The 26,653-nt window shown below is 38.6% G+C and overlaps 1 protein-coding gene across 15 annotated transcripts in view; it reads left to right on the top strand.

Moving 5' to 3' along the window:
• The window catches only part of CCDC191 (coiled-coil domain containing 191), a 115,597-nt gene that overhangs the window by 57,196 nt on the left and 31,748 nt on the right, over positions 1 to 26,653 (top strand). For 10 of the 15 annotated variants that reach the window (XM_070465946.1, XM_070465953.1, XM_020879671.2 and 7 more), the window contains 5 exons: positions 4,556 to 5,001; positions 5,795 to 5,901; positions 7,923 to 8,005; positions 10,065 to 10,166; positions 26,491 to 26,634. In XM_070465946.1, coding sequence (XP_070322047.1) covers positions 4,556 to 5,001; positions 5,795 to 5,901; positions 7,923 to 8,005; positions 10,065 to 10,166; positions 26,491 to 26,634 — 882 coding nt within the window. The remainder of the gene's footprint in view (positions 1 to 4,555; positions 5,002 to 5,794; positions 5,902 to 7,922; positions 8,006 to 10,064; positions 10,167 to 26,490; positions 26,635 to 26,653) is intronic. The other 5 variants (XM_070465952.1, XM_070465951.1, XM_070465949.1 and 2 more) reach the window with 5 other exon arrangements.

The following is a 26,653-nucleotide window of genomic DNA, read 5'->3' as shown; positions in this document are numbered from 1 at the left end:
AGTATAATTGATTTTCAGTATTGTGCCAACATAATGCAGTTTTAAATGGAATTTTTTTTTTTGCTGTCTCTTTCTGATATTTCATTGTTAGTATAAAGAAATGCAGCAGATTTAAATATATTAATCTTATATCTTGCCACTTTACTGAATTCCTTGGTTTTTTTGTGTGTGTGTGTGCGTTTTTTTTTTTTTTACTGCACTGCACAATAGGGATGTGTGCATCCCTTGACCAAAGATGGAACCTGTGCCCTGTGTAGTGGAAGTGTGGAGTCCTAACCACTGGACCACCAGGGAAGTTACCTTATTGGGTTAATTTATTAGTTCTAATAGTTTATATACAAAGTCTTTATGGTTTTCTGAATAGACAATCATGTCTTCTGCAAACAGTGACAGTTTTACCTCTTCTCTTCCAATTTGAATACCTTTTATTTCTCTTTCTTGTTGATTGCTGTGGCTTTCCAATATTATGTTGAATAGCAGTGGTGAGAGTGGGCATCCCTGTCTTATTCCTGAATTTAGTGGGGAGGCTCTCTACTTTACACAATTGAGTATTATATTGGCTGTGGCTTATCATAAATGAATTTTATTATGTTGAGATACGTTCTTCTATACCCACTTTGGTGAGAATATACTTTTCTATTTATAATAATGTGATCTGTTTTTCTAAAATTATTTTCCACAATGTAATGAGAGTTTTCTGTGTCACCTAATCTACTTCTACAACAGTAGTTTCCAACTGAGAGTATAACACAGACTCAGACCTACAAAATCAGAATTTCTGGGTGTGGGGCACCATGGTTTTTTTTTGAAGTTCCATGGGTGAACCTGATGAATAAGCCCTGGTTAAGGACTGTCATTCTGTGCCATTGTGTTTAATGACTGCATGAAACTCTATCATGAACCGCAGACTAGACTCTTCTCTGTTGCTAGGCATTTAACTTGTTTCTAGTTTACCATTTTTATAAACAAAGCCTTTGCAAATAAGTAGCTAAGTCTTCCTGAACAAGTAGCTAAGTCTTTGCACGCATCCATAAGCCTTCACTTTGGATAAATACCTAAAAATAGAATGCACATTTTAAAGACTTTTACCAAATGGCCCTTCCAGGAAGGTTGTTTCAAAGAAGTACCTGTTTTCCTGTTTGATACCATATTTTTTATTTTTGCCAAGTTGACAGGTAAAATATTTTTCATGTTACTGTTGCTTCAACATTTTCATTTTTTATTACTAGTGAGGTTAAGCATTTTTTATATTGACCATTTATATATATGTACCTGATAATGAGTATGCTGCTGCTGCTAAGTCGCTTCAGTCGTGTCTGACTCTGTGCAACCCCATAGACGGCAGCCCACCAGGCTCCGCCCGCCCTGGGATTCTCCAGGCAAGAACACTGGAGTGGGTTGCCATTTCCTTCTCCAATGTATGAAAGTGAAAAGTGAAAATGAAGTCGCTCAGTCTTGTCCGACTCTTAGTGACCCCATGGACTGCAGCCTACCAGGCTCCTCTGTCCATGGGATTTTCTAGGCCATAGCACTGGGGTGGGGTGCCATTGCCTTCTCCAGAAAATGAGTATAGAAAAGTTAATAGTGATTTGTCTCATCATAGATTTTGTCCATTTTTGTCCTTGATTATGTATCTTTTTGTTATTTATAGGAACTCTATGTTTTTAAGACTACTGATGCTTTTATTATCATTTACTTTGCAATTTTTTTCATTTTTTTTTTGTCTTGATTTATTTGTGGAGTTTGGTACTGTATACAGTTAAATTTCATTTTACTTTTTAATTTGTCATATTTGAGTATTTTTTCCAATTGTACATTTATTTTAAATTCTGTGTTCTAAGTATATAATAATTAATCTGTCGGGTAACCTGTTGAACTCATTTTTTTTAATTTTTATTTTATATTGGAGTATCATTGATTAACAATATTGTGTTATTTTCAGGTGTACAGCAAAGTGATTAAGCTATACATATACATGTATCTATTCTTTTTCAAATTCTTTTCCCATTAGGTTTTACAAGATATTGAGCCAAGTTCCATGTTCTATACAGTAGGTCCTTGTTGGTTGTCTATTTAAATATAGCAGTGTGTATTTGTTTATCTCAAACTCTCAATATATCCCTCCCTCAACCCTTCCTCCCTGATGAACCATAAGTTCATCCTCTAAGTTTTTATAAAGTCAATCCTATCAGTTTTTTCTTTCTCAATTGCATTTGGATGTTTGAAAAGACTTTCGGAAAAGGACCTCTGCCCCCTCACCCAACCTGGCCCCTGCACCCTTCTAAACAATGCTGTTGAGTACTAAAGTCAAACGTGTGAAGTTAAATTGAGCACTGCATGATCCCCAGCCTTGCTTTTTATTGTGATTACTGCCAGCAAGTAGGCGGGTTTTAACTTAAGCTTAGTCTCTCTCTGCAGAGGAGGGTCATGAGGGTGCTTTTTTGGGTTTGTGTAACATTTTGGTCCCTTCCCCTAGGCAGCTTAGCCTTGATATTAGTTAGATAATCTTGTTTCCATTGAGACCCAAGAGAATCTTCTATGTAAATACCTATGTGAAGCCTTTTACATCACAAAGTTCCACTGTTATCTTCAAATGGAAGAAGTCAGCAGAAAGTCCTTTGTTACCTGCAGAAAAATTGCTACATGTGTATATAATTTAGACTCAAGAAAAAAGTCTTCAGATCTCTGAAATAAAGATAAAAGATTTTATCAAGAAAAGATAAAGTTGTAAAAAGTAGAACAAATGAAAATAAAAGGCTGTAATATACTCTATAGATTACTAGATAAATTCTGATCTTGCCCAGAGTATACAGTGTAACATGAACAAATGAATATATAAAATCTATACTTAGATGCTCAGTAATTATACCGTCAGAGGGACATATGTACTATGAACACATATCTTATACCTTGAAATTTTTTGAAATTATCAGTTAGCTAATAGAGGAGATTTTCTCTAACTGGGCTCAATTAGAGAAACAGAACAGTCTTGTTCTGTTAAGTACAATCTGTACCATTAAGATTTTCTTTCATTCTCTTATTTTCACCTTAAAAGTTACTATGATCCAAAAGAAATCTTGTTGCTGTACTCAAGGCTTTTATAGTCTTGCTGGGTTAATAATTCATCATTACCACAAAGTTTAAAAGGACCTAAAACACATGCCCTGCTTGACACTAAATTGCTTAAGCAGGTGTTCTCATGAATAAATGTCCACTGACATTTCTGAAATAGAAGGCTATTTTTAAAGTATTTTAACATTTCAGAGTTTCCATATATTACATCTTTCGCTTTCTCTGAGTCTATGGAAAATATTTCCATCATCATGAAAATTATCTATGAGTTCCCAAGTATGGCACCCTGATGGAGCTAGAAGCTTCTATGATACAAGATAGTTTATAGTATTTTTCTCCTAACACCACTGTGGATGACAGAATCAAAATCTGATCAGACCTTAGACCATGGAATCAAACTACTCTAGAAGAAACATTTTAACTGTGACATTATTTTAACCAGCATAACTTTTTCTGATTAATGAGTCTGTTTCTTTCCCATCTGTATAGAATTTGTAATTGAGTACAACACCTTAATCTGTTAAATGAGATTTATGTGATAGAGCCTTAAAAACTATTAAGCCATATGCCAATACAAAATTTTAGGTAGCATTAGTCTTATATAATGTAAGTATTTGCCCAGTGGGCTTGCAAACACTTCCCACAAATAAATTCTTTGGAATAGCTGGAGACAGTATGGTTTAATCCAGGCCTTGATCCTGAAATAGATAAATACCCTGTGATTAATTTATTAGTGGCAAGAGAGACATTGGAAGAACTGTCATTAAAGAGCTGTTATTATTAAAGAGCTATTATTGATTTGTAAAGTTTTTCTTTAGTTGTCAAACATTCTTGAGAAAGAATATGTACTTTGCCATAATATTTTCAATTTCTTGTAAAGTGAAAGTGTTAGTTGCTCAGTTGGGTCTGATTATTTGCAACTCCATGGACCGCAGCCCACCAGGCTCCTCTGTCCATGGAATTCTCCAGGCAAGAATACTGAAGTGGGTAGCTATTCCCTTCTCCAGGGGATCTTCCCAACCCAGGAATCGAACCTGGATCTCCTGCATTGCAGGCAGATTCTTTACCATCTGAGCCACCAGGGAAGCCCATTTCCTGCAAAATTCAGGGTCAATTCATGCAGATTAAATTCCTGGGATGTATTTCTGGAGTAATCATGCCCAATTTCTAAATGAACTATCCAAATTAGATATTTCTAAGAGCATATTTTTCTGATCACAAATATCCTGGCCATGGCAATAGTTTCTGTGATTGTACCCGCTGTCCCACCAGGTTCTGTGATGAGCAACAGTACACATTCTAAGAGTGACTCACAAGGCTAAGACTGGCAGCCTCTGAGATACCCGGGCAGAAGCCCATAGCAGCCGTGACTGGGGTCAGGGCAGTTGTGCCATTGAACAGAGCGGCGCTGACTGGGGGGAGATAGAGCTCATCAGCACAGTCCTTTAAATGGATGAGATACAACATATTCCTTATCTCTCAGGTGGCTGCTGTCCCCGCTTTGTGGGAAAAGCCTCCCTCGGGGAGTAGTGGTTTTCTGCCCAGCTACTACCTAGGAAGACCAACAAAGAGCATCTTGCAGGTTCCCCTCCAAAAGGCCCCTCCAGATACATCTGACAGTAAGCCACACAAGGGCCCAGGTGATGAGCCCTCCCAACAGCCTGGTAACAAAAAGAAGTTCAGAACCAGCAGCCGGAAAGCAGAACCTGTTTGCATGAGTCATTTCTGCAACCGCCATATCTTCCAGCAGCAGCTGATTGAAAAGCAGAAGAAGAAACTTCAGAAACAGCAGAAAACAATTCTGGAGCTGAAGGAAAACCAGTGGCTGGCAGAGGCTCAGCGGGCAGCAGGGCTTACACACCCACAGAGCTGCCAGCTGTCAAACCCGGGAGAAGATGAATGGGAAGGAATCGGTCAGGTGCTTCCAAAGTATGTTCATTGTATTGGAACACTCTCTGGAGTCTTTGTTTGTTGTTTTTTTTTTACTTTGTAGTCAGAAGGCTCCTGAATTTTACCCAGCATCCAGACTCCATAATTGCTTATTGTGCATGTGCAAAGCAGAGAGGCCCCATACATTGTGATTGGTATGTGAGAGGTACCAAAAGGTATTTAAGGCAAGTGGCTGCCTAAAAGGATCCAGTTGTATACAGTATTGTATACAGTATTGTATACAGTTGTATACTGTATTGTAGCTGCCTTTGTCTGAGGAGCTCTGTCACTCTACCAGTAAAAGAGGAAAATGCTTACTTGCTCTAACTCGATTTCGGGATTCCTGATTATGTTTAGGGCTGAGAAGCCAGGTCAGACAATATCAGGTCTAAATGGAGCAGCCCTTAGGGATGGCTATTTACCTAGCTTAAGTCTGTAGTTGTTAGAGATAAACATCTTTGAACCTAGAATAATAGTCCAAATTTCTCAAAAGCTCTTTAAAATGGGTTTAGACATGCTTGTGACATACTCAGTATATGTGATAAATGGTAGGGTAAGAAGTGGGCAGTATGTATTGATCTGAAGCACTGGGTTGGGAGTCAGAGCACCTGACTCACATCATAGACTCAGGCCAATCACTCAACCTTTCCATGCCTCATTATACCAATTTATTGAATGGGTATAATAATACATAGTTATTTCAGAGAGTAAGGATTAATTAAAGTTTGTAAAAGACTTTGAGTTCTGAAATTAGTGATTGGTCTGAATTCTTTTCCCTTTTTTTTCCCCCCAGTTCACCTGTTGCTTCCCTTGGGACTGAAGGTAGTGACTCCCGAAATTCTCTTTCTGGACCCAGAAGGAATCCAAGGCAGTTGATGGCGCCCCATCCCATACTGAAAGGCATAACCTGGGTTATGGTTATGGTTATGGTTATCTTTCCTCCTGGAGTAGGATATGTTGGGACTGAATCCTGGCAACTGTTGGGTTTTGAGACTTAGAACCTGGTCAAAGTCTAAGATGGGTAGATACGTGACAAGTAGATACACCAGAGAACACCATGACTTTTTCCCTACCCCTCCTGCCAAACTTTCTGATCCTCCTGGCCAGTACAAAAACAAAACATTGCTGAAAGGTTTAATCATTTTTTTGTAACTTGAGATTTGGATTGTGTTTTTAAAATGGAACAGTTCACAAAAAAAATTCTGAGTAGCTTCTAAGAATAAACACTCAAGGTCACCTGTCATTGTAGTTTTCAACATTAAAATACAGATCAGTTTACAGTAATCTACATCAAGTTATTACATCATTTTATAATGAACTATGCCTTGATGACAGGCTTCTAGAATGAAATCTATAAACCAGACCTTTTAATAACATTTTTGATGTGCATAGGAATCATTATTTAAACCAAACCATACTATGAAAAGAGAAGCATTCCTTAGAACTCACCTAGTGAAACTGCTAGTTGTTTTTACTCTGTCCTTAGTCATGCACTGAACATTTGTTTGGGTGAAGTGGTAGGCACTTTGAAAATTTTATTGTGGGTTGTAAATCTGACTTTTTACCTGTGGTAGGATTGCTGCCCTAACAGGAAGTGATGTCACTAGAAGTACACTGTACCTGAAGTCCCTTCCTGTTAATGAAAAAAATCAGCCATCTGTGCATTGACTCTCTGCCAAGTTAGCAGTTTATGATCTCTTTGTCCATCATTAAGGGTGATCAGGAAGTGCCCAGTTTTGTGTGATTATTTTTAAGAAATTATTATTTGATCAAAGAGTTAGCATGTTTTGGAACACCTGGCTATTTTCAGGTAATCTTTAATGACTAGCTCTAGAAAAGATGAAAAAAGGGCATATTACCACAAGTTCTGCCTACTGGGGCTCTCACTTTAATCCTCTAATCTTATTTCTGCCTCCTTAAAGACTGTCTTATTCCTGCCATCTGTGTGCCACACTATTCTTTTTCCAGCAAAGCCAACACTTTATAAGAAATAGCCTGCTGGGTTTTTTGTTTAATTCTTGAAACTTGGACTTCAATTTTCTTCTCTGTAACACAGCACAAGGAACCTAAAGTAACCATTGGCTAAGTTAGGTGAGCAGAACTTGATACTCCTCCCACCCATGCCCCTCTGCATGACACCTCAGCTGGTGACAGAGTCATATTATCAGGCCATCTTGCACATTTGCTTCTTTTGGAGCGATATTTAATATACTGTCAAGAACAGGAGTCTGACACTTAAATTCATTCAGATGCCAGTTCTTCAGATGCCTAGTACAATTCCATTTCCTGCCCATCTGGATATCCCGGCCCTAAAACTAGTTTAAAATGTGGTCATCATGACCCCAAACCTCAGTTTGTTTGTTGTTGTTGTCACATATACAGACATACATAGTAACCTAGGAGAAAGTAGCAAATTCAGTGGTATTTGAGGAGTGATTCTGTTCTCAAAATATTTGTTAGATGTAATTAAAGATTTTGACATTCATTAAAGGAATTGCCAAATTAAAATTCTGGTTTCTGGATTTCATGTACTAAAAGTTTCTTCAAGACACATTATCTTATTTCAACTAGTGAACAATTATTCTAATAGAAATGTGAACAAAAACATAATCTGAAAATTGTTTATCATGGCCAAGGATGGGATTGTCGGTCCTTAACCTGTAGGATGTGTGTGTATGTGTGTATATACCTATACACGCTGTATAATTACAATTTCTGTAATTGTATTTTTATATAAATTTTATGCACATATATATACACATATATATACACATATATATGTGTGTGTGTGTATATATATATATTTGGCATTGTGAAATATAGAAAAGAAAACTTTAACACTAAATTTTACCATAAAATGGAGATATTTCTTTTCCAGTGTTCCTTATATTTTTTATATTGGAACTCTTACTGTTTTCTAGCCATGGAAGAGAGAGCAGTTCAGCGAGCTGAACGTAGGCGGATCTTGGCAGAGAAGAAGAAAAAACAAGAAGAGGAGAAATTGGTAATAAATCAAGAATGCAAACTGAGGCAAGAAAAAGGATCTGTATAGGCATTCATTAAAAACTGAAACCTAGGTTGTTTAAGGCCACTAAGACAGTAGCATAACACCAACTTTGGATATGGCTTTTTGCCTCCTGGCCTGAACTCTGTGATAGTTTCAGGAAAATGAAGAGAAGGAGCATCAGCATCATTAGTATAGCAACAATTAAATGTTTTGAAAGTTGATAGAGCTAGCAAATTAGGAGATTTACACATAACCAAGACTGATGTGTAACGGGTGAATGTTCAACCTGATAAGTTTACAAAGGTGGGTAATTCTTTTTTTTTTTTTAATTGGAGGCTAATTACAGTATTGTAGTGGTTTTCGCCATACATCAACATGAATCAGCCATGGGCATACATGTGTTCCCCATCCAGATCACTCCTCCCACCTCCCTCCCCATCCCATCCCCCAGGGTCATCCCAGTGCACCAGCCCTGAGCACTCTGTCTCATGCATTGAACCTGGACCAGCGATTCACTTCACATATGATAATAACATGTTTCAGTGCTACCCTCTCAAATCATCCCACCCTTGCCTTCTCCCACAGAGTCCAAAAGACTTTTCTTTACATCTGTGTCTCTTTTGCTGTCTCGGATATAGAGTCATCATTAGCATCTTTCTAAATTCCATATTTATGTGTTAGTATACTGTATTGGTGTCTTTCTTTCTGACTTACTTTACTCTGTATAATACGCTGCAGTTTCATCCACCTCATTAGAACAGATTCAAATGCATTCTTTTTAATGGCTGAGTAATATTCCACTGTCTATATGTACCATAGCTTTCTTATCCATTCGTCTGCTGATGGGCATCTAGGTTGCTTCCATGCCCTGGCTATTGTACACAGTGCTGTGGTGAACATTGGGGTACACGTGTCTCTCAGTTCTGATTTCCTCAATGTGTATGCCCAGCAGTGCAATTGCTAGGTTGTATGAAAGTTCTATTTCCAGTTTTTTAAGGAATCTCCACATTGTTCTCCATAGTGGCTGTACTAGTTTGCATTCCCACCAACAGTATAAGAGGGTTCCTTTTTCTCTGCCCCGTCTCCAGCATTTATTGTTTGTAGACTTTTTAATAGCAGCCATTCTGACCGGCCTGAGATGGTACCCCATTGTGGTTTTGATTTGCATTTCTCTGATAATGAGTGATGTTGAGCATCTTTTCATGTGTTTGTTAGCCACCTGTATGTCTTCTTTGGAGAAATGTTTGTTTAGTTCTTTGGCCCATTTTTTGACTGGGTTGTTTATTTTTCTAGAATTGAGCTGCAGGAGCTGCTTGTATATTTTTAGATTAATTCTTTGTCAGTTGCTTTGTTTGCTATTATTTTCTCCCATTCTGAAGGCTGTCTTTTCACCTTGCTTATAGTTTAAAGGTGGGAAATTCTTAACCTTCCAAAGTCTTGATCTGGACTGCCAAAAGGAAATTTTGTAGGGGCTTCCCTGGTGGCTCAGCAGTAAAGAACCCGCCTGCGATGCAGGTGACCCAGGTTCAATCCCTGGGTCGGGAAGATTCCCTGGAGAAGGGAATGGCAATCCACTTCAATATTATTGCCTGGAGAATTCCATGGACAGAGGAGCCTGGCAGGCTACAGTCCATAGGGTCACAAAGATTCGGACACGACTAAAGCGACTCAGCATGCAAGAAAAAATAAATAGTTCTAATAGTTTTGTTTGTTTTGGTGAAATGGAAGAAAATTTTTTCTTATACTGTGTATAGTTTGGACTTAGTATTTCATAAATGAAATAAGAACTAAAGAGTAATCATTTTATGATGAAAAGTTAATGGTCTCATTCATGTTCAGCCTCATCTTCCCAAGTAGAAGAGAATCCCTTTGGAGAAACAGTTAAATTATACAACTGACCACTTGTTACTTGGGTTTTCTACTTTTGAGACATAGTGCAGGCTTCTTCCAGAGACTGGGTGAGCACTTTGGTAAATAGTGGACTTTCCTCAACATAAACAATCTTATTTCTGTGCAAACTGAGGGTCTGATTTTTACAAATTCTAATCTTGATCAGGCCCAGTTAAAGGCCCAAGAGGAGGAGCGTCAGAAGAAGGAGGCAGAAGAAAAGGAGGCTCAGCTTGAGAAAAAAAGAGAAGAGAAGAGACTGAAGAAAATGGTTAGTAGTTTCTGTTTGGTCAGCCACCTATCCTGTGAAGCCTGCTGTGTGTGATCCTATAGTCCTCTGCACCTTCCCTCCCCAGAATTTCTGTCTAGAACACTCTTTTCTCACCTCCACCCTCTTTTCTACCTTACTTAATAACAACCTGCTCATTCCTCAGATCTTAACCTAGTTAGCCTTTCCTGCCTTGCCCCACCCTCCTCTCTAACCAGGGTTAGGTGAGATCCCCTTTATGGATTCTGAGTATATTTCCTTCAAAGTATTGAGTTGGCCAAAAAGTTCTATCCTGCATGCAACTGAAAATGACTTTACTTTCCCAGAAGAGGAAGTAAAGTCCTTGAGTGATGTTTATCCTTCTTCTTTCTATCCCCTAACTTAAATGCTATAATATAAAATTAACAGTACTGAAATACCATGACACAAAGTCAGTACATCTTTTGTTACATGATTAGAGAATAAGAGTGGAAATAGAACAAGATACGTATACACACAAACATACTCACAGCAAAATAAGAAGGGAATGCTTATGACAATTCCAATCTTCATTTCTGTAACCAGTCAAGTGGATGTAGTTGGTATTTATAGTTACCTTCTTCCACTAGCCATACCCCTTTGTCTTCAGTGAGCATCTCTGCTAGTTATGGGGTGACCTGAACCTTCATTCTGGAAGGGTTTGGCCTGTTAGTAGTCCGGCATGGATTGGGTGGTAGTTTTCCTTTCACCTTATCACAGGGCATGATAATACTAAGAGATACCCTAAGGGTTCTCCTGTATTCCAGTCATATTCTTCTTCACCTCCATTGAGGAGTAGTACCAATTCCCCCTTAGTGACCAGGGTCAGTCACCCCAGCCAGCACTTCCTTATTTACCTTTTGATTCAGAGGCTTGAGGAACCCACAAGGCCTAGGTGGCATTGTTTTCAGTTCAGTGGAATCATTGTGTATCTCCTTATGGAAGCATTCCCCCATTTGGAACCAAGATCTCTAGGCCAACAGAACATTTATTTGTAAGAAAAGGAAACCAGAAATTTTCCTAGTGAATGGTGCCACTCCCATTTCCACCCCTAGCTTCCTGGAGAAACAGTACCATATATTGGATGCTGATTCAGAGTATAGACAGCCTTCTGGAGATCCTTACCCTAGACCTGCAAGGTACTGCCACCTAACTGGTGTTGCAACTCGGTCTTCCAAAGGTCATAACACCATTCTGGCGAGCAAGCTGCTTCAGGATGGTGGTAAGACCAGTAAATTCCATATGTATGGGTCCATTGCTCCACTGCTTTTGCTGTCAAGTGAGTTCCGTGATCAGAAGCAATGCTGTGTGGAAATCACGATAGTGAAGAAGGCATTCAGTAAACCTAGGGATGGTCGGACTGCCATGACAAAACACCACAGAGCAGGTGGCTTACATGAGAAAACTTAATTTTCTCACAGTCTAGGAGGCTGGATGTTCAAGGTCAGGGTGCTAGCATGGTTGGTTTCTGATGAGAGCTCTCTTCCTGGCAGCAGAAGACCACCTTCTCAGTGTATCGTCCCATGTCCTTTCCTTGGCGCATGTACACGGAAGGGGAGAGTGACAGTGTGTAAGTTCTCTGGTGTCTCTTCTTATAAGTATACTAGTCCTACCCTTAGAGCTTATCATAAGTTATTTAAAATTCCCTCTCTGATAGTTCCAACATCTTTGTGATATGTGGGTTTTGTTCTGATGATGGCTTTATCTTTTCAGACTGTGTTAATTTCTTATTTTTTTAATGTCTTTATTTTTTGTTGTTGTTGAAAGCCAGACATGTACAGGGCAATGGAAACTGAGGTAAATTGGCCTTTAGTGTGGAGATTTGTGTTAATCTAGCTAGGAGTCAGTCTACGTTTGAAGTTTGTTGTTGCTATGAGCACCAGAGACTTCAGTTTTCTCTAGTGACTATTTTTTTTGTCTCCTCTTTTGGCTCTAGGTCTTCCCTTTGTGTGGTTTCCTGAGGAAACCTGTCTCTTGGCAGTCCTCCAGTTGTACTCCACTGTCATTATGAGGTTTGCTAGCACACTGATGTGCTGAGGATGAGTGGAGTATTTACTAATGTTCTGATGAATCTCACTCTTTGGAGTGCACAGTATTGGTCATTCAGAAGAATTTTGGCTCTTACTCTAGGGTCAGAGATTTTCCCTGCCCCTGTGCTCCCTTCTTTCAGTCTCCACTGTCTCTGTCTGTGATCTTAGAGCACTTCGCTCTGTGAGGTTCCTTCTACACTTAAATGAGATAAGGAGGTTACTCTGGTCAGAGTTCCCCTCCCCCAGTGGCAGCAGCCTCAGCCTAATGCCTTCAGGTGGTGCTGCTTGCAGATGAAGGCCAGAAGAAGAGTCTGGGCAGATTTTCCAGAGGTTGCTGTTCCTCTGCCCCAGCTAGACCCATGATGGGGACTTTATCTGAACTCTCCCTTGATCTTCCCTGTGAAAGTCTGGTGGAGTTCCTTGCTGTCCAGGGGATTCTCAAGAGTCTTCTCCAACACCACAGTTCAAAAGCATCAATTCTTCAGCGCTCAGCTTTCTTTATAGTCCAACTCTCACATCCATACATGACCACTGGAAAAACCAGAGCTTTGACTATATGGACCTTTGTTGGCAAAGCAATGTCTCTGCTTTTTAATATGCCATCTAGGGTGGTCATAACTTTTCTTCCAAGGAGCAAGTGTCTTTTCATGGCTGCAGTCACCATCTGCAGTGATTTTGGAGCCCAAAAAAATAAAGTCAGCCACTGTTCCCATTGTTTCCCCATCTATTTGCCATGAAGTGAATGGGACAAGATGCCATGATCTTAGTTTTCTGAATGTTGAGTTTTAAGCCAACTTTTTCACTCTCCTCTTTCACTTTCATCAAGAGGGTCTTTAGTTCTTCTTTCTGCCCTAAGTGTGGTGTTATCTGCATATCTGAGGTTATTGATATTTCTTGTGCTTCCAGCAGTTTGTGCTTCATCCAGCCCATCGTTTCTCATGATGTATTCTTCATATCAGTTAACTAAGCAGGATGACAATATACAGCCTTGATGAACTTGGAACCAGTCTGTCGTTCCATGTCCAGTTCTGTTGCTTTTTGACCTGCATACAGATTTCTCAGGAGGCAAGTCAGGTGGTCTGGTATTCCCATCTCTTTAAGAATTTTCCACAGTTTGTTGTGATCCCATAGTCAAAGGCTTTGGCATAGTCAATAAAGTAGAAGTAGATGTTTTTCTGGAACCCTCTTGCTTTTTCGATGATCCAGTGGATGTTAGCAATTTGATCTCTTGTTCCTCTCCTTTTCTAAATCCAGCTTGAACATCTGGAAGTTCATGGTTCATGTACTATTGAATCCTGGCTTGGAGAATTTTGAGCATTACGTCACTAGCGTGTGAGATAAGTACAATTGTGTGGTAGTTTGAGCATTCTTTGGCATTGCCTTTCTTTGGGATTGGAATGAAAACTGAACTTTTCCAGTCCTGTGGCCACTCCTGAGTTTTCCAACATTCCAGGATGTCTGGCTCTAGGTGAGTGATCACATCACTGTGATTATCTGTGTTGTGAAGATCTTTTTTGTATAGTTCTTCTGTGTATTCCTGCCACCTCTTCTTAATATCTTCTGCTTCTGTTAGGTTCATACAATTTCTGTCCTTTATTGTACCCATCTTTGCATGAAATGTTCCCTTCGTGTTTCTAATTTTCTTGAAGAGATCTCTAGTCTTTTCCATTCTATTGTTTTCCTCTATTTCTTTGCATTGATCACTGAGGGAGGCTTTTTTATCTCTCTTTGCTATTCTCTGGAGCTCTGCATTCAAATGGTATATCTTTCCTTTTCTCCTTTGCTTTTCACTTCTCTTCTTTTCACAGCTATTTGTAAGGCCTTCTCAGACAACCATTGTGCCTTTTTGCATTTCTTTTCCATGGGGATGGTCTTGATCCCTGTCTCTTGTACAGTGTCACAAACCTCTATCCATAGTTCTTCAGGCACTCTGTCTAACAGATCCAATCCCTTGAATCTATCTGTCACTTCCACTATATAATCATAAAGGATTTGATTTAAGTCATATCTGAATGGTCTAGTGGTTTTCCCTGCTTTCTTCAATTTAAGTCTGAATTTGGCAATAAGGAGTTCATGATCTGAGCTACGGTCAGCTCCCAGTCTTGTTTTTTTCTGACTGTGTAGAGCTTCTCCATCTTTGGCTGCAAAGAATATAATCTGTCTGATTTCAGTATTGATCATCTGGTGATGTCCATTTGTAGAGTCTCCTCTTGTGTTGTTGGAAGAGGGTGTGTGCTATGACAGTACGTTCTCTTGGCATAACTCTGTTAGCTTTGGCCTTGCTTCATTCTGTACTCCAAGGCCAAATTTGCCCATTACTCCAGTTATTTCTTGACTTCCTATTTTTGCATTCTAGTCCTCTAAGATGAAAAGGACATGTGTTTTGGGTGTTAGTTCTAGAAGGTCTTGTAGGTCTTCACAGAACTGTTCAACTTCAGCTTCTTCAGCATTACTGGTTGGGGCATAGACTTGGATTACTATGATATGTATGGTTTGCCTTAGAAATGAACAGAGATCATTTTGTCGTTTTTGAGACTGCTTTTCAGACTCTTTTGTTGACTACTCCATTTCTTCTAAGGGATTCTTGCCCACAGTAGTAGATATAGTTGTCATATGAGTTAAATTCACCCATTCCAGTCCATTTTCATTTGCAGATTCCTAAAATGTCTATGTTCACTCTTGCCATCTCCCGTTTGACCATTTCCAATTTGCCTTGATTCATGGACCTAACATTTCAGGTTCCTATGCAGTATTGCTCTTTAGAGCATCGGACTTGACTTCCATCATCAGTCACATCCACAACTGGGTGTTGTTTTTGCTTTGGCTCTGTCTTTTCATTCTTTCTGAGGTTATTTCTCCACTGATCTCCAGTAGCATATTGGGCACCTACCGACCTGGGGAATTCATCTTTCAGTGTCCTATCTTTTTGCCTTTTCATACTGTTCATAGGGTTCTCATGTTGTAGCCACGCATTCTGGGAAACAAACTCACTCAGAAGGACAATGCAGATAGTGGAGTGCAGTTTATTACACTGGCGGGCCCAAGGCAGAGTCTCCTCTTAGCCAAGGACCCCAACCAGCATTTGTGAAAATCTTTTATACCCTGTGTGTACATGTCCAAACCCACCACCCCAAATTCCTTGAGACTTACATAAACTAAGGAAGGGTAAATACAATCCCAGTAACCCCATCACTCATGTGCCGTGTGCTCAGACAGTTAAACAATTAGCCAGTAATCAATAAGCATGAGGTTACACTCTGACAGGTACAGAGAAATTTATGGCCTGTCTGGAGGAAGGGGTGATTAGTGTATGTGTTCTCTTAGGTGATGAGTAACCTGGATACGATCTTCAAGATTCCCCAGTCCGGAGGGGGTCTTATCCTTCTGTTGTCATTTCCATAGACACTAAACACAGAGTTCAGAGTCCATTGGAGAGATGACCAAGCATGATCAGCATGAACAGGCCTAAGATGGAGTCCAGGCCCTATGAATTCCTTCTTCACTCACGGCAAGAACACTGAAGTGGTTTGCCATTCCCTTCTCCAGTGGACCACGTTTTGTCAGAACTCTCCACCATGACCTGTCTGTATCGGGTGGCTCTACACGGCATGGCTGATAGTTTCATTGAGTTAGACAAGGCTGTGGTCCATGTGATCAGATGATTAGTTTACTGTGATTGTGGTTTTCATTCTGTCTGCTCTCTGATGGAGAAGGATAGGAGGCTTATGGAAGCTTCCTAATGGGAGAGACTGACTGAGGGGGAAACTGGGCCTTGTTCTAAGGCGGCCTCTGGGAGGTCCAAAGTGTTAGTCTCTCAGTTGTGTCTGACTTTTTGTGACCCCATGGACTGTATCCTGCCAGGCTCCTCTGTCCTTGGAATTCTCCAGGAATGAATACCAGAGTGGGTTGCCATTCCCTTCCCCAGGGATATTCCCAACCCAGGGATCAAACCCAGGTCACCTGCATTGCAGGCAGATTCTTTACCATCTGAGCCACCGGGAAGCCCCAAGGTCCACAAGGGGCAGGTTAAATGTGAGACACCTACTAGACATTGAAATGAAAACATTATATAGGCACTTGAATATGTAAGCTTGGATATCAAGATTACAGTAAGGAATCTGGCCATCAAAAACAAGTCAGTGTTTTAATGTTCTCGACATGAATGAAATCAACTTGGTATATTATGTGGAGAGAGAAGAAATGCAAAAATCCAGGATCATGTCTGAGAGTATATGAATAACTACTCAAGAGGATGAGCTAGTGAGGTAGAAAGAGTAGCAAGAGAATTGTTTATTGAAAAGCTGAGAGAAAAAAAGTATTTCTAGAAGGAAGTGATAGTAGTTAACTGGGCTAAATGCTGCTGGGTACAGTTAAAAAGAGGACAGACAGAATTTTATTTGGCAACATGGAGATTGCTCATGACATAGACAAGAGTGCTTTTAGTGGACTGCTGGGAAGGGAGCCCCATTTCAGGAAGTTGACGAAAGAATAGGAGGTGAGGCAATAGAGACCATGCATGTGGTAGAGGTCACATGGGGTCAAAGAAGAACTTTTGTTTTCTGTTGGTGATTGGTCTTTTTTGTGTTATTTTGTTAAAAGATGGGTGGTACCAGTACATATTTGCATATTTATGGGAATGGTCTAGTAGTGAAAGAAAAAAATCATGATACAGTAGAGCAAAGGCCATAAATTACAGGAGTGCCTAAGTGGGAATACGTCCTAGAGCACAATGAAAGGGTGACTTACAAAGTTTGGAAGGCAAGGTGTGAGAATGGTGTCAAAAGTTCATCAGGCACTCTGTTATTCTTAACCTTGCTGTAATTCCTTGTCTTTCTTTCAAAGCAGTAGTAATGGAAATATATATATATGTATACATACATACATACATATATGTGCTTCCTTGGTGGTTCAGACAATAATGAATCTGCTTGCTTATGTGGGAAACCCAAGTTTGATCCCTGGGTCAGGAAGATCCCCTGGAGAAGGGAATGGCAACCCACTCCAGTATTCATGCCTGGAGAATTCCATGGATAGAGGACCCTGGTGGGGTACAGTCCATGGTGTCACAAAGAGTTGGAAATGACTCAGTAACTAACATTCAGTTTTCATTTGTGTGTGTGTGTATGCAAGCATGCTTACAATTGTGCCTGACTCTTTGCAGTCCTGTGCAAAGAGGATACCCAACAAACAACATGAAACAAATGACTCATTTGTTTAAATGAGTCATTTGTTTCATGTTGTTTGTTGAGTAATTTAAATCAGAAAGATACCCTGATTTTGTGTCCCTTTTTAGCCTGAGTGAAGTATGCTCTGTAAAACCTTAGGGGCATAAATCACTCTCCGCTCCCCCCCGCCCCCCCCCCCCCCCCAGCATAAGCGTCATCTCAAGGCAGACACTTTGGTTTCATGTTATCCTCCCAGTAAATCTTAGATGCAGGCATTATGGACATTTTATATACAAGTAAGTGGAAAATATAGTAATAATAGTAAAACACAATCAACTGTATTGAGGAATCCTTAATCAAGGCAGGAAATATACATCTAAATTGCTATATTTGAAAACAGAATTTTGGCTCAAGAAGATCTCTGGTTTATTCAATGTTTTTCTACTTTTCCATGGAAAAGTAGAATTTTTTAAAAATCTACAAACAAATAAATGCTGGAGACAGTGTGGAGAAAAGGGAACCCTCCTACAATGTTGGTGGGAATGTAAATTGGTACAGTCACTATGGAGAACAGTGTGGAAGTTCCTTAAAACTAAAAATAGAGCTACTGTATGATCCAGCAATCCCACTCCTGGGTATTTATCCAAAAAAGTTGAAAACCCTAGTTGGAAAAGATACATACAGCCCAGTGTTCATTGTAGCACTATTTACAATAATCAGCACTATTTACAATAAATTTACAATAATTTATAATAATGGAAGCAACCGAAATGTCCATCAACAGAGAACTAGATAAACAAGATGTGGTACATATATGGTGTGGAATATAACTCAGTCGTAAAATAAAAGAACAAAATAATGCCATTTATAGCAACATAGGTGGACCTAGAGTTTGTCATATTGAGTAAAGTAAGTTAGACACAGAAAGATAAATATCATATGATATCACTTATATGTGGAATCTAAGAAAAGGGTACAAATGAACTTATCTACGAAATAGAAATAGAGTTTCAGAAGTAGAAAACAAACTTATGGTTACCAAAGAGGAAAGGTGAGTGGGATAAATAAATTAGGAATTTGGGGAAAGGGATAAGTTAGGAGACTGGGACTGACATATACACACTACTATAATATAAAATAGATAACTAATAAGGACCTGCTGTGTAGCACAGAGAACTTTACTTGATACTCTGTAATGGCCAGTATGGGAAGAGAATCTTAAAAAGCGTGAATATATGTATATGTATAACTGATTCACTTTGCTGTACACTTGAAACTAACACAACATGGTAAATCAACAATACTCCAATAAAAATTAAATAGGCCATTTCCCCCCACAAACCATCTGAAAATGGCTTTGCTTAAGATCCTACAACACCAGCCATAGAGCTGTATTATAACTGAAGATAACAGGTGTGCATATGCATAGGATTAGCCAAGGCCAAGGGCTTCTCCAGAGACTGTCTGTGTTAGATACCTGTCTGCAATTTGCAACTGCTGCCTTGATGCTAGAGGGACATTTCAGTGGATGTGAAAATGGCCACCTTTTGTTTTCCTTCCCGCTTAACTCTTGGTTCTCTCTTGTTGGTCTTGGTTGGTGCTTTAGTCACTAAGTCATGTTTGATTCTTGTGACCCCATGGACTGTAGCCCACCAGGCTCCTTTGTCCATGGGATTCTCCAGGCAGCAATACTGAAGTGTGTTGCCATTTCCTTCTCCAGGGGATCTTCCCAACCCAAGAATCAAACCCTAGTCTCCTGCATTGCAGGCAGATTCTTTACCAATTGAGCTATAAGGGAAGCCCTTGTTGGTCATAAGAAGATTCTTACAAATAATTTTTGTTTCTGTCCATTCAATTCAATATATAAAGTGTCTGTAATAAAGATTATGAGGGTAATTTTGGTTTAATTCTTTAGAGAGTATGGACGTTTCCTTTTTGGTGAGAAATGTGTACAGATACAAGTAGTTTGGCTTGGAAGATCAGAGCAAATATCCTTCCCATATTAGAAATGTTCCAGTGCCTTCTCTCTTTTTTCTCCCCCTCAGAGAAGACTCAAGACTATTAAGTAGTTTGTCAGAATCAGCCAATTCACTACAACCATTTTCTTGAAGTGAAATTGTAGGAAATGAAGACAAAGAAGCTTAAATTAAGAGTTTTTTTAGTTTTTACTGCTGAAACTGACTACTGTGAAGAAAGGGTTAAGTCTTTGCTTTTACTCCTGTGACTTTCATAACAGCCGCCACTGTACTTTTAATGGAGTATCTTTGAATTTGAAGTTATTCATATATAAATTTCTACCCCATGATCTAAACGAAGGGGCTATATTGCTGTTTTCCATAATAATAAGGAGGAAATAGTGATTTCTCTCTTAACTGAATGTTTTACTTTCTAGTAACTTGGTGAGATGTAAATCATTTCTGTGAACAATCCTGAATAATTCAAAGGATATGCATAGCTCTGATTCCTGTAGGACTCATGAGGAACTTTTTCTCCCCTTCTTGGCAGAGTTGCTTCCTTTTTTTTTCATGCTCCAGAGTTCTGTTACCATGATTAACATGCTATTTGGTGGTTACGTATTCAAATTAAAGTAATTAGTGATTTGTTGAAATGAAATTCATGAGTTTTCAGGTCATTGCATCTTTACTTTTTGTTCAGTTTTATTGAGGTGTAATTGACAAAATTGTAAGTTACTAAAATGTACATACAATATGGGATTCCCACTGGGTTAATTAATATGTCCATCACCTTACATATTTATTGTGCATGTGTGTAAGAACACTTACATTCTTCTTACTTAGTAAATTTCAAAATTGTGAGAATATTATCAACTATAGTTACCTTGTTACACGTTAGGTTCTCAGACCTTATTCATCTTGTAACTGAAAATTTGTACCCTCTTTCTGGGCCTTGCCTATTTCTCCTACCTCAAAAGGCACTGGCATTTCTCTCTCTGTTTCTGTAAGTTCAACTTTTTTTTTTTAAGATGCCACATATAAGTGATACCACTCAGTGTTTGTCTCAGTCTTGCTTATTTTACTGAGCATAATGCCCTCAGAATTTATCAATACTGTCAGTAATGATAGTATTTCCTTCTTTTTTAAGGCTGAGTAATATTCCATTGTGAGTATCAATAGTAAATTTTTTTATCATGTGTCACTGGATACCTACTTTGTTTCCATTCCTTGGCTATTGTGAATAATGCTTCAATAAATACAGGACTACACATATATCTTTGAGATAGTGATTTTGTTTCCTATTGGATATATACTCAGAAGTAGGATTGCTGGGTAATATGGTAGTTCATTTGTAATTTATTGAGGAACCTCCATACTGTTTTCCTTAGTGGCTGTACTAGTTTACATTCCTCCACAGTGTACAAGGGTTCCCTTTTTTCCACATCCTCATTAGCATTTGTTATCCCTTGTCTTTTTGTTAATTGCCATCCTAACAGGTGTGAGGTGATACCTTATTGTGGTTTTGATTTGTATACCCCTGATGATTAGTGATATTGAGCACTTTTACACATACCTGTTGGCCACTTTTGTGTGTCTTTGGAAAATAGTCTGTTCAGATCCTTTACCCATTTTTTCAAATGAGTTTTTTGTTGTTGTTTTTTTTCTTTTTTGCTTTTGAGTTATAGGAGTTCCTTATATATTTTGGATATTAACCCTTTAATGGATATGTGGTTGCAAATATTTTCTCCCATTCCATAGGTTGTGTTTTCATTTTGTTGTTGGTTTCCCTTCCTGTACAGAAACTTTTTAGTTTGATGTAGTCCTGCTTATTTATTTTGGCTTTTGTTGCCTTTGCTTTTGGTGTCAAATCCAAGATTTTTGATTACTGATTCAGTCTCTTTACCAGTAATTAGTCTGTTCACTTTTCTAATTCTTCATGATTCAGTCATAGTAGGTTGCACGTTTCTAGGAATCTATCCATTTCTTCTTATGTTATCTAACTTGTTGGCATTTAATTGTTTATAGTAGCTTTTTATGATTCTTAGTACTTCTCAGTTTTCTGTAGTAATGTCTTTCATTTCTGACTTTGTCTTTTTTTCCCTTAGTCTAGCTAATGGTTTGTCTGGGGGGTTTTGTTTGTTTTTTTAAAACAGTTCTTAGCTTCTGTGATCTTTTAAATCATCTTTCTAGTTTCTATTTCATTTATTTCTGTTTTAATCTTTATTTTCTTCCTACTACTAACTTTGGGCTTAGTTTGTTCTTCTAGTCCCTTGAGGTGTATAGTCAGGTTGTTTATTTGAGATCTTTTTTCTTAATGTAAGACTTTAAACTTACCTAGTAGAACTGCTTTTGCTGCATCCCATAAATTCAGGTATATTGTGTTTCCATTTTCATTTTATCAGATTCTTTATTTAATTTTCCTTTTGATTTCTTTTATGACCCTTGGTTGTTCAGAATCATGTTGTTTAATCCCACATATTTGTGAATTTTCCAGTTTTTCTCTTATATTGATTTCTAATTTTATAACATTGAAGTTGGAAAATACGCTTGATATGATTTCAGTCTTTTTAAATTTATTAAGACTTGTTTTATGGCCTAACATATGATCTATCTGGAAGAATGTTCCATGTACACTTGAGAAAAATATGTATTCTTCTGCCAGTGGATAAAATGTTCTGTGTATGTCTATTAATTCCATCTGATGTAACTTGTTGTTTAAGTCCAGTGTGTCCTTGTTGATTTTCTGTTTGGATGATCTGTCCATTATTGGAAGTGGCTTATCAAAATCCACTACTATTATTGTATTTCTGCCTATTTCTCACTTCAAAATGTTAATATTTGCTTTATATATATTTAGGTGCTCCAGTGTTGAGTGCATAAATCATTTAAATTGTTATGTCCTCTTGATTGACTTTTTTATCATGATATAATGTCTCATCATAGTTTTATATAGGCTTAATGTCTATATTGTCTGATATAAATGTAGCTACCCCTGCTCTCCTTACAATCCAAACTACCTGTTTGCATAGAATATCTTCTCCATCCCACCACTTTCAGTCTATGTGTGTCCTTAAAGCTGGAGTGAGCCTCTCATTGAAAGCATATAGTCAGGTCTTATCCATTCAGCTACTCTGTGTTTTTTGAATGAAGGATTTAATATATGTACATTTAAAGTAATTATTAATAGGTGTTGGCTTGCTATTTTGCCATTTTGTTAATTATTTTCTAACTTTTTTGTACTTTCTTTTTTTTCCCCTTTCTTCCTCTCTTGAATTCTTTTGATTATATGTATTGTGCTGTGATTTATATTTTGTATACTTACTGTAAGTTTATGCTTTGTGGTTACCATAAGGCTTATATAAAACATTTTGTAGTCATAACAGTCTATTTTAAGCTGATAACTTTGAATGCATAGAAAAACTCTACATTTTTACACTTCTGCCACCATATTTGTGTTACTGTCACAATTTACATCTTTTTATATTGTGTATCAAGTTATTTAGTTGTTTTTAATTCTTTTATCTTGTACTAGAGTTTTAAGTGAATCGCCATTACAATACCGAGTATTCTGAATTTAACAATATATTTACCTTTATTAGCAGGTTTATACTTTAATGTATTTTCATATTACTGATTAGAGAACACTGTTCCTGGGTAGAATATTCTTAATTGGCAATTTTTTCTTTCATCACTTGAATATAACATCCCTTTTCTCTGGCCTGCAAAGTTTCTGCTGAAAAATCCACTGATGGTTTTGTACTATATATAAGTTACTTTTCTCTAGTGTTTTTAAGATTCTTTGTCTTTAATTTTGGATAATTTAAAGTGTCTTTGTGTGTATCTCTTTAGATTCATCTTATTTGATACTTTTTGGGCTTCCTGAACCTGTATATCTGTTTCATCAAGGTTAGGGAAGTTTTCAGCCAGTATTTCTCCAAATAAGCTTTGTGCCCTTTTCTCTTTCTGGGACTCCTATAATATATATATTCTCCCTTTGATGATATCCCATTAGTCCCTTAAGCTATTTTCACTTTTTCTCATTATTCTTTCTTTTTGTTTCTCTGATTGGATGAATTCCACTGTTCTGTCTGTAAGCTGGCTGAATCTTTTTTCCTTCAGTTTTCTAGTCTAGTTGAACTCCTTTGTTGAATTTTTTAGTTTAATTATGGTATTCTTCAGCTGTGTGATTTATGTTTGGTACTTTTAAATATTTTCTATCTCTGTTGAAATTCTCACTTTGTGTGTTGCTTTCCTGACATCAGTTAGCATCCTATCACCATTATTTTGAAAACACTATTGGGTAAATTGGACTTCCATAATGGTTCAGATGGTAAAGTGTCTGCCTACAATGCGGGAGACCTGGGTTCAATCCCTGGGTCGGGAAGATCTCCTAGAGAAGGAAATGGCAACCCACTCTAGTATTCTTGCTAGAATACCATGGATGGAGGAGCCTGGTAGACAACAGTCCATGGGGTCGCAAAGAGTCAGACACGACTGAGTGACTTCACTATTGGGTAGATCACTTACCTCCATTTCATTAAGATTGGTTTCTGGAAGTTTATCTTGCTCTTTTGTTTGGAACATAGTTCTCTGTTTCTTTATTTTTCTTGACTCTCTGTGTTGGTTTCTGTGCATTAAACAGTCATCTCTCCTAGTCTTGACAGAGTGGTCTCAAGATGAACTCATCAGTCAGCCTGGCCCAGATTCCTGGTTGTCTCTCAAACCTTTGTGATTGTTAAAGCCACAGTCTTTGTCTTCAGTAGCTCTGCCTGTTTGAGCATGTGTCAAGGCCTATCAGTGTCCCCAAAGAAAGGATTTCACTCAGTAACTTGATGCACACAGATTAAAAGCTGTACCCTCAAGCAGCACCTGTGCTGAGTGTATATATATATAGTTAAGTATATATATATAATATAAGTATAGTATAGTTAAGTATATATATATATATATATAGTTAAGTGTGTGTGTGTGTGTGTGTGTGTGTGTGTGTGTGTGTGTGTGTATAGTTAAGCCCCTTCCAGGGAGAAACTAAGAGATGTGTGTTTTTCCTGCACCCTTTCACTGAGCCCAGGTATATAGCCCTGGGGCTGGGTGGCCAAGGCAATGGGGCTGGAGTTCTTTTGTGCCTTTTTTTTTTTTTTTATTAGTTGGAGGCTAATTACTTTACATCATTACAGTAGTTTTTGTCATACATTGAAATGAATTAGCCATGGATTTACATGTATTCCCCATCCCGGTCCCCCCTCCCACCTCCCTCTCCACCCGATCCCTCTGGGTCTTCCCAGTGCACCAGGCCCGAGCACTTGTCTCATGCACCCAACCTGGGCTGGTGATCTGTTTCACCCTAGATAATATACATGTTTCAATGCTGTTCTCTTGAAACATCCCACCCTTGCCTTCTCCCAGAGTCCACAAGTCTGTTCTATACATCTGAGTCTCTTTTTCTGTTTTGCATATAGGGTTATCGTTACCATCTTTCTAAATTCCATATATATGCATTAGTATACTGTAATGGTCTTTATCTTTCTGGCTTACTTCACTCTGTATAATGGGCTCTAGTTTCATCCATCTCATTAGAACGGATTCAAATGAATTCTTTTTTTTTTTTTTTTTTTTAATTTTTATTAGTTGGAGGCTAATTACTTTACATCATTACAGTAGTTTTTGCTATACATTGATATGAATTAGCCATGGATTTACATGTACTCCCCATCCCAGTCCCCCCTCCCACCTCCCTCTCCACCCGATCCCTCTGGGTCTTCCCAGTGCACCAGGCCCGAGCACTTGTCTCATGTACCCAACCTGAGCTGGTTATCCATTTCACCCTAGATAATATACATGTTTCAATGCTGTTCTCCTGAAACATCCCACCCTCGCCTTCTCCCAGAGTCTACAAGTCTGTTCCATACATCTGAGTCTCTTTTTCTGTTTTGCATATAGGGTTATCGTTACCATCTTTCTAAATTCCATATATATGCATTAGTATACTGTAATGGTCTTTATCTTTCTGGCTTACTTCACTCTGTATAATGGGCTCTAGTTTCATCCATCTCATTAGAACGGATTCAAATGAATTCTTTTTAATGGCTGAGTAATATTCCATGGTGTATATGTACCACAGCTTCCTCATCCATTCGTCTGCTGATGGGCATCTGGGTTGCTTCCATGTCCTGGCTATTATAAACAGTGCTGCGATGAACATTGGGGTGCACGTGTCTCTTTCAGATCTGGTTTCCTCGGTGTGTATGCCCAGAAGTGGGATTGCTGGGTCATATGGCAGCCTATTTAAAACCTGCTTGTTTGCCATGGTCCTGTGGGACTTGTGATTCTAAGTTCCATTGGCTATCAAAGCCCAGGGGCCCATCCCTCTCAGGTAACAATAATTGAAGTTAGTGTGTAAAACATGTGTATAAGCCAACATGTATATAAGCTACCTTCAGAGAGATGCTAGCAATCTGGTTTTACCTTTGGAATGAGCCAGAGGGAGAAAGCAGAGGAAGTACCTAAAGGCTCTCTCAGCCTTTAGGAAGGATTTCAGCCAATTCCTAGATGCAAGCTAAATTAGAATCTCAACCCTCAAGCAGCAGCTTGTAAAATATGCAGTCACATTCCTTTCAGGGAAAGACTGGGTGATAGGCTTTTTTTGCCTGATTTCTCAGAACTGATCGTAGGAGCATAGCCACAGTGAGTACGTCATATTCATTAAGACCTGTTTCTTTGTTTGTGTAGTCTTGTGTGTCTCATGGACACAAGCTTTATTGGCTTTCAGAGCTAGGTGTTTGGGAGGCCTATCCCTTGCTTGAATGGTTATCTTTAAAATCAGGATGCTAGATGTGCAGTCCAGACCCTTAATTCTTCATGGAGACACTGAGGAATCCCTGTGGATCCTGATTATATGGCACTGAGCCAGGGATGGAGTTTATGGTGAGACTGTGTCTCAGTCTTTCCTGTCAGTATTGTTGTATCAGTGTGGGTATTTTCTCATTTGCTTGATGTGGAAAAGTCACACAGCTAGTTTCTGGATTTCTTTCAGAGGGAACTGCTCCATGTGTAGCTATACATTCAATGCATCCAAGGGAGGAAGGAAGTTTATTAGCCTCCTATCTCACCATTTTGGTTCCTCTTTGGCATTTTTACTTTTTTTCTTTTTTTTTTCCAGAAAGAACTAGAGAAGCAGAAGAGAATTAAGAGGAACCAGCAGCTGGAAACAATAGCCAAAGAACACTATGAAAGCGTATTGCTAAGAAAGAAAGGTCTGGAGCCTTGGAAGAGGCTAAGAATGCAAAGCATGCAAAACCTCCAGGTATAGTGTCACACTCTTA

This window comes from Odocoileus virginianus, chromosome 4 (assembly GCF_023699985.2).
Source record: "Odocoileus virginianus isolate 20LAN1187 ecotype Illinois chromosome 4, Ovbor_1.2, whole genome shotgun sequence".
Taxonomy (NCBI): domain Eukaryota; kingdom Metazoa; phylum Chordata; class Mammalia; order Artiodactyla; family Cervidae; genus Odocoileus; species Odocoileus virginianus.
This window is presented reverse-complemented; position numbering and strand designations above follow the sequence as displayed.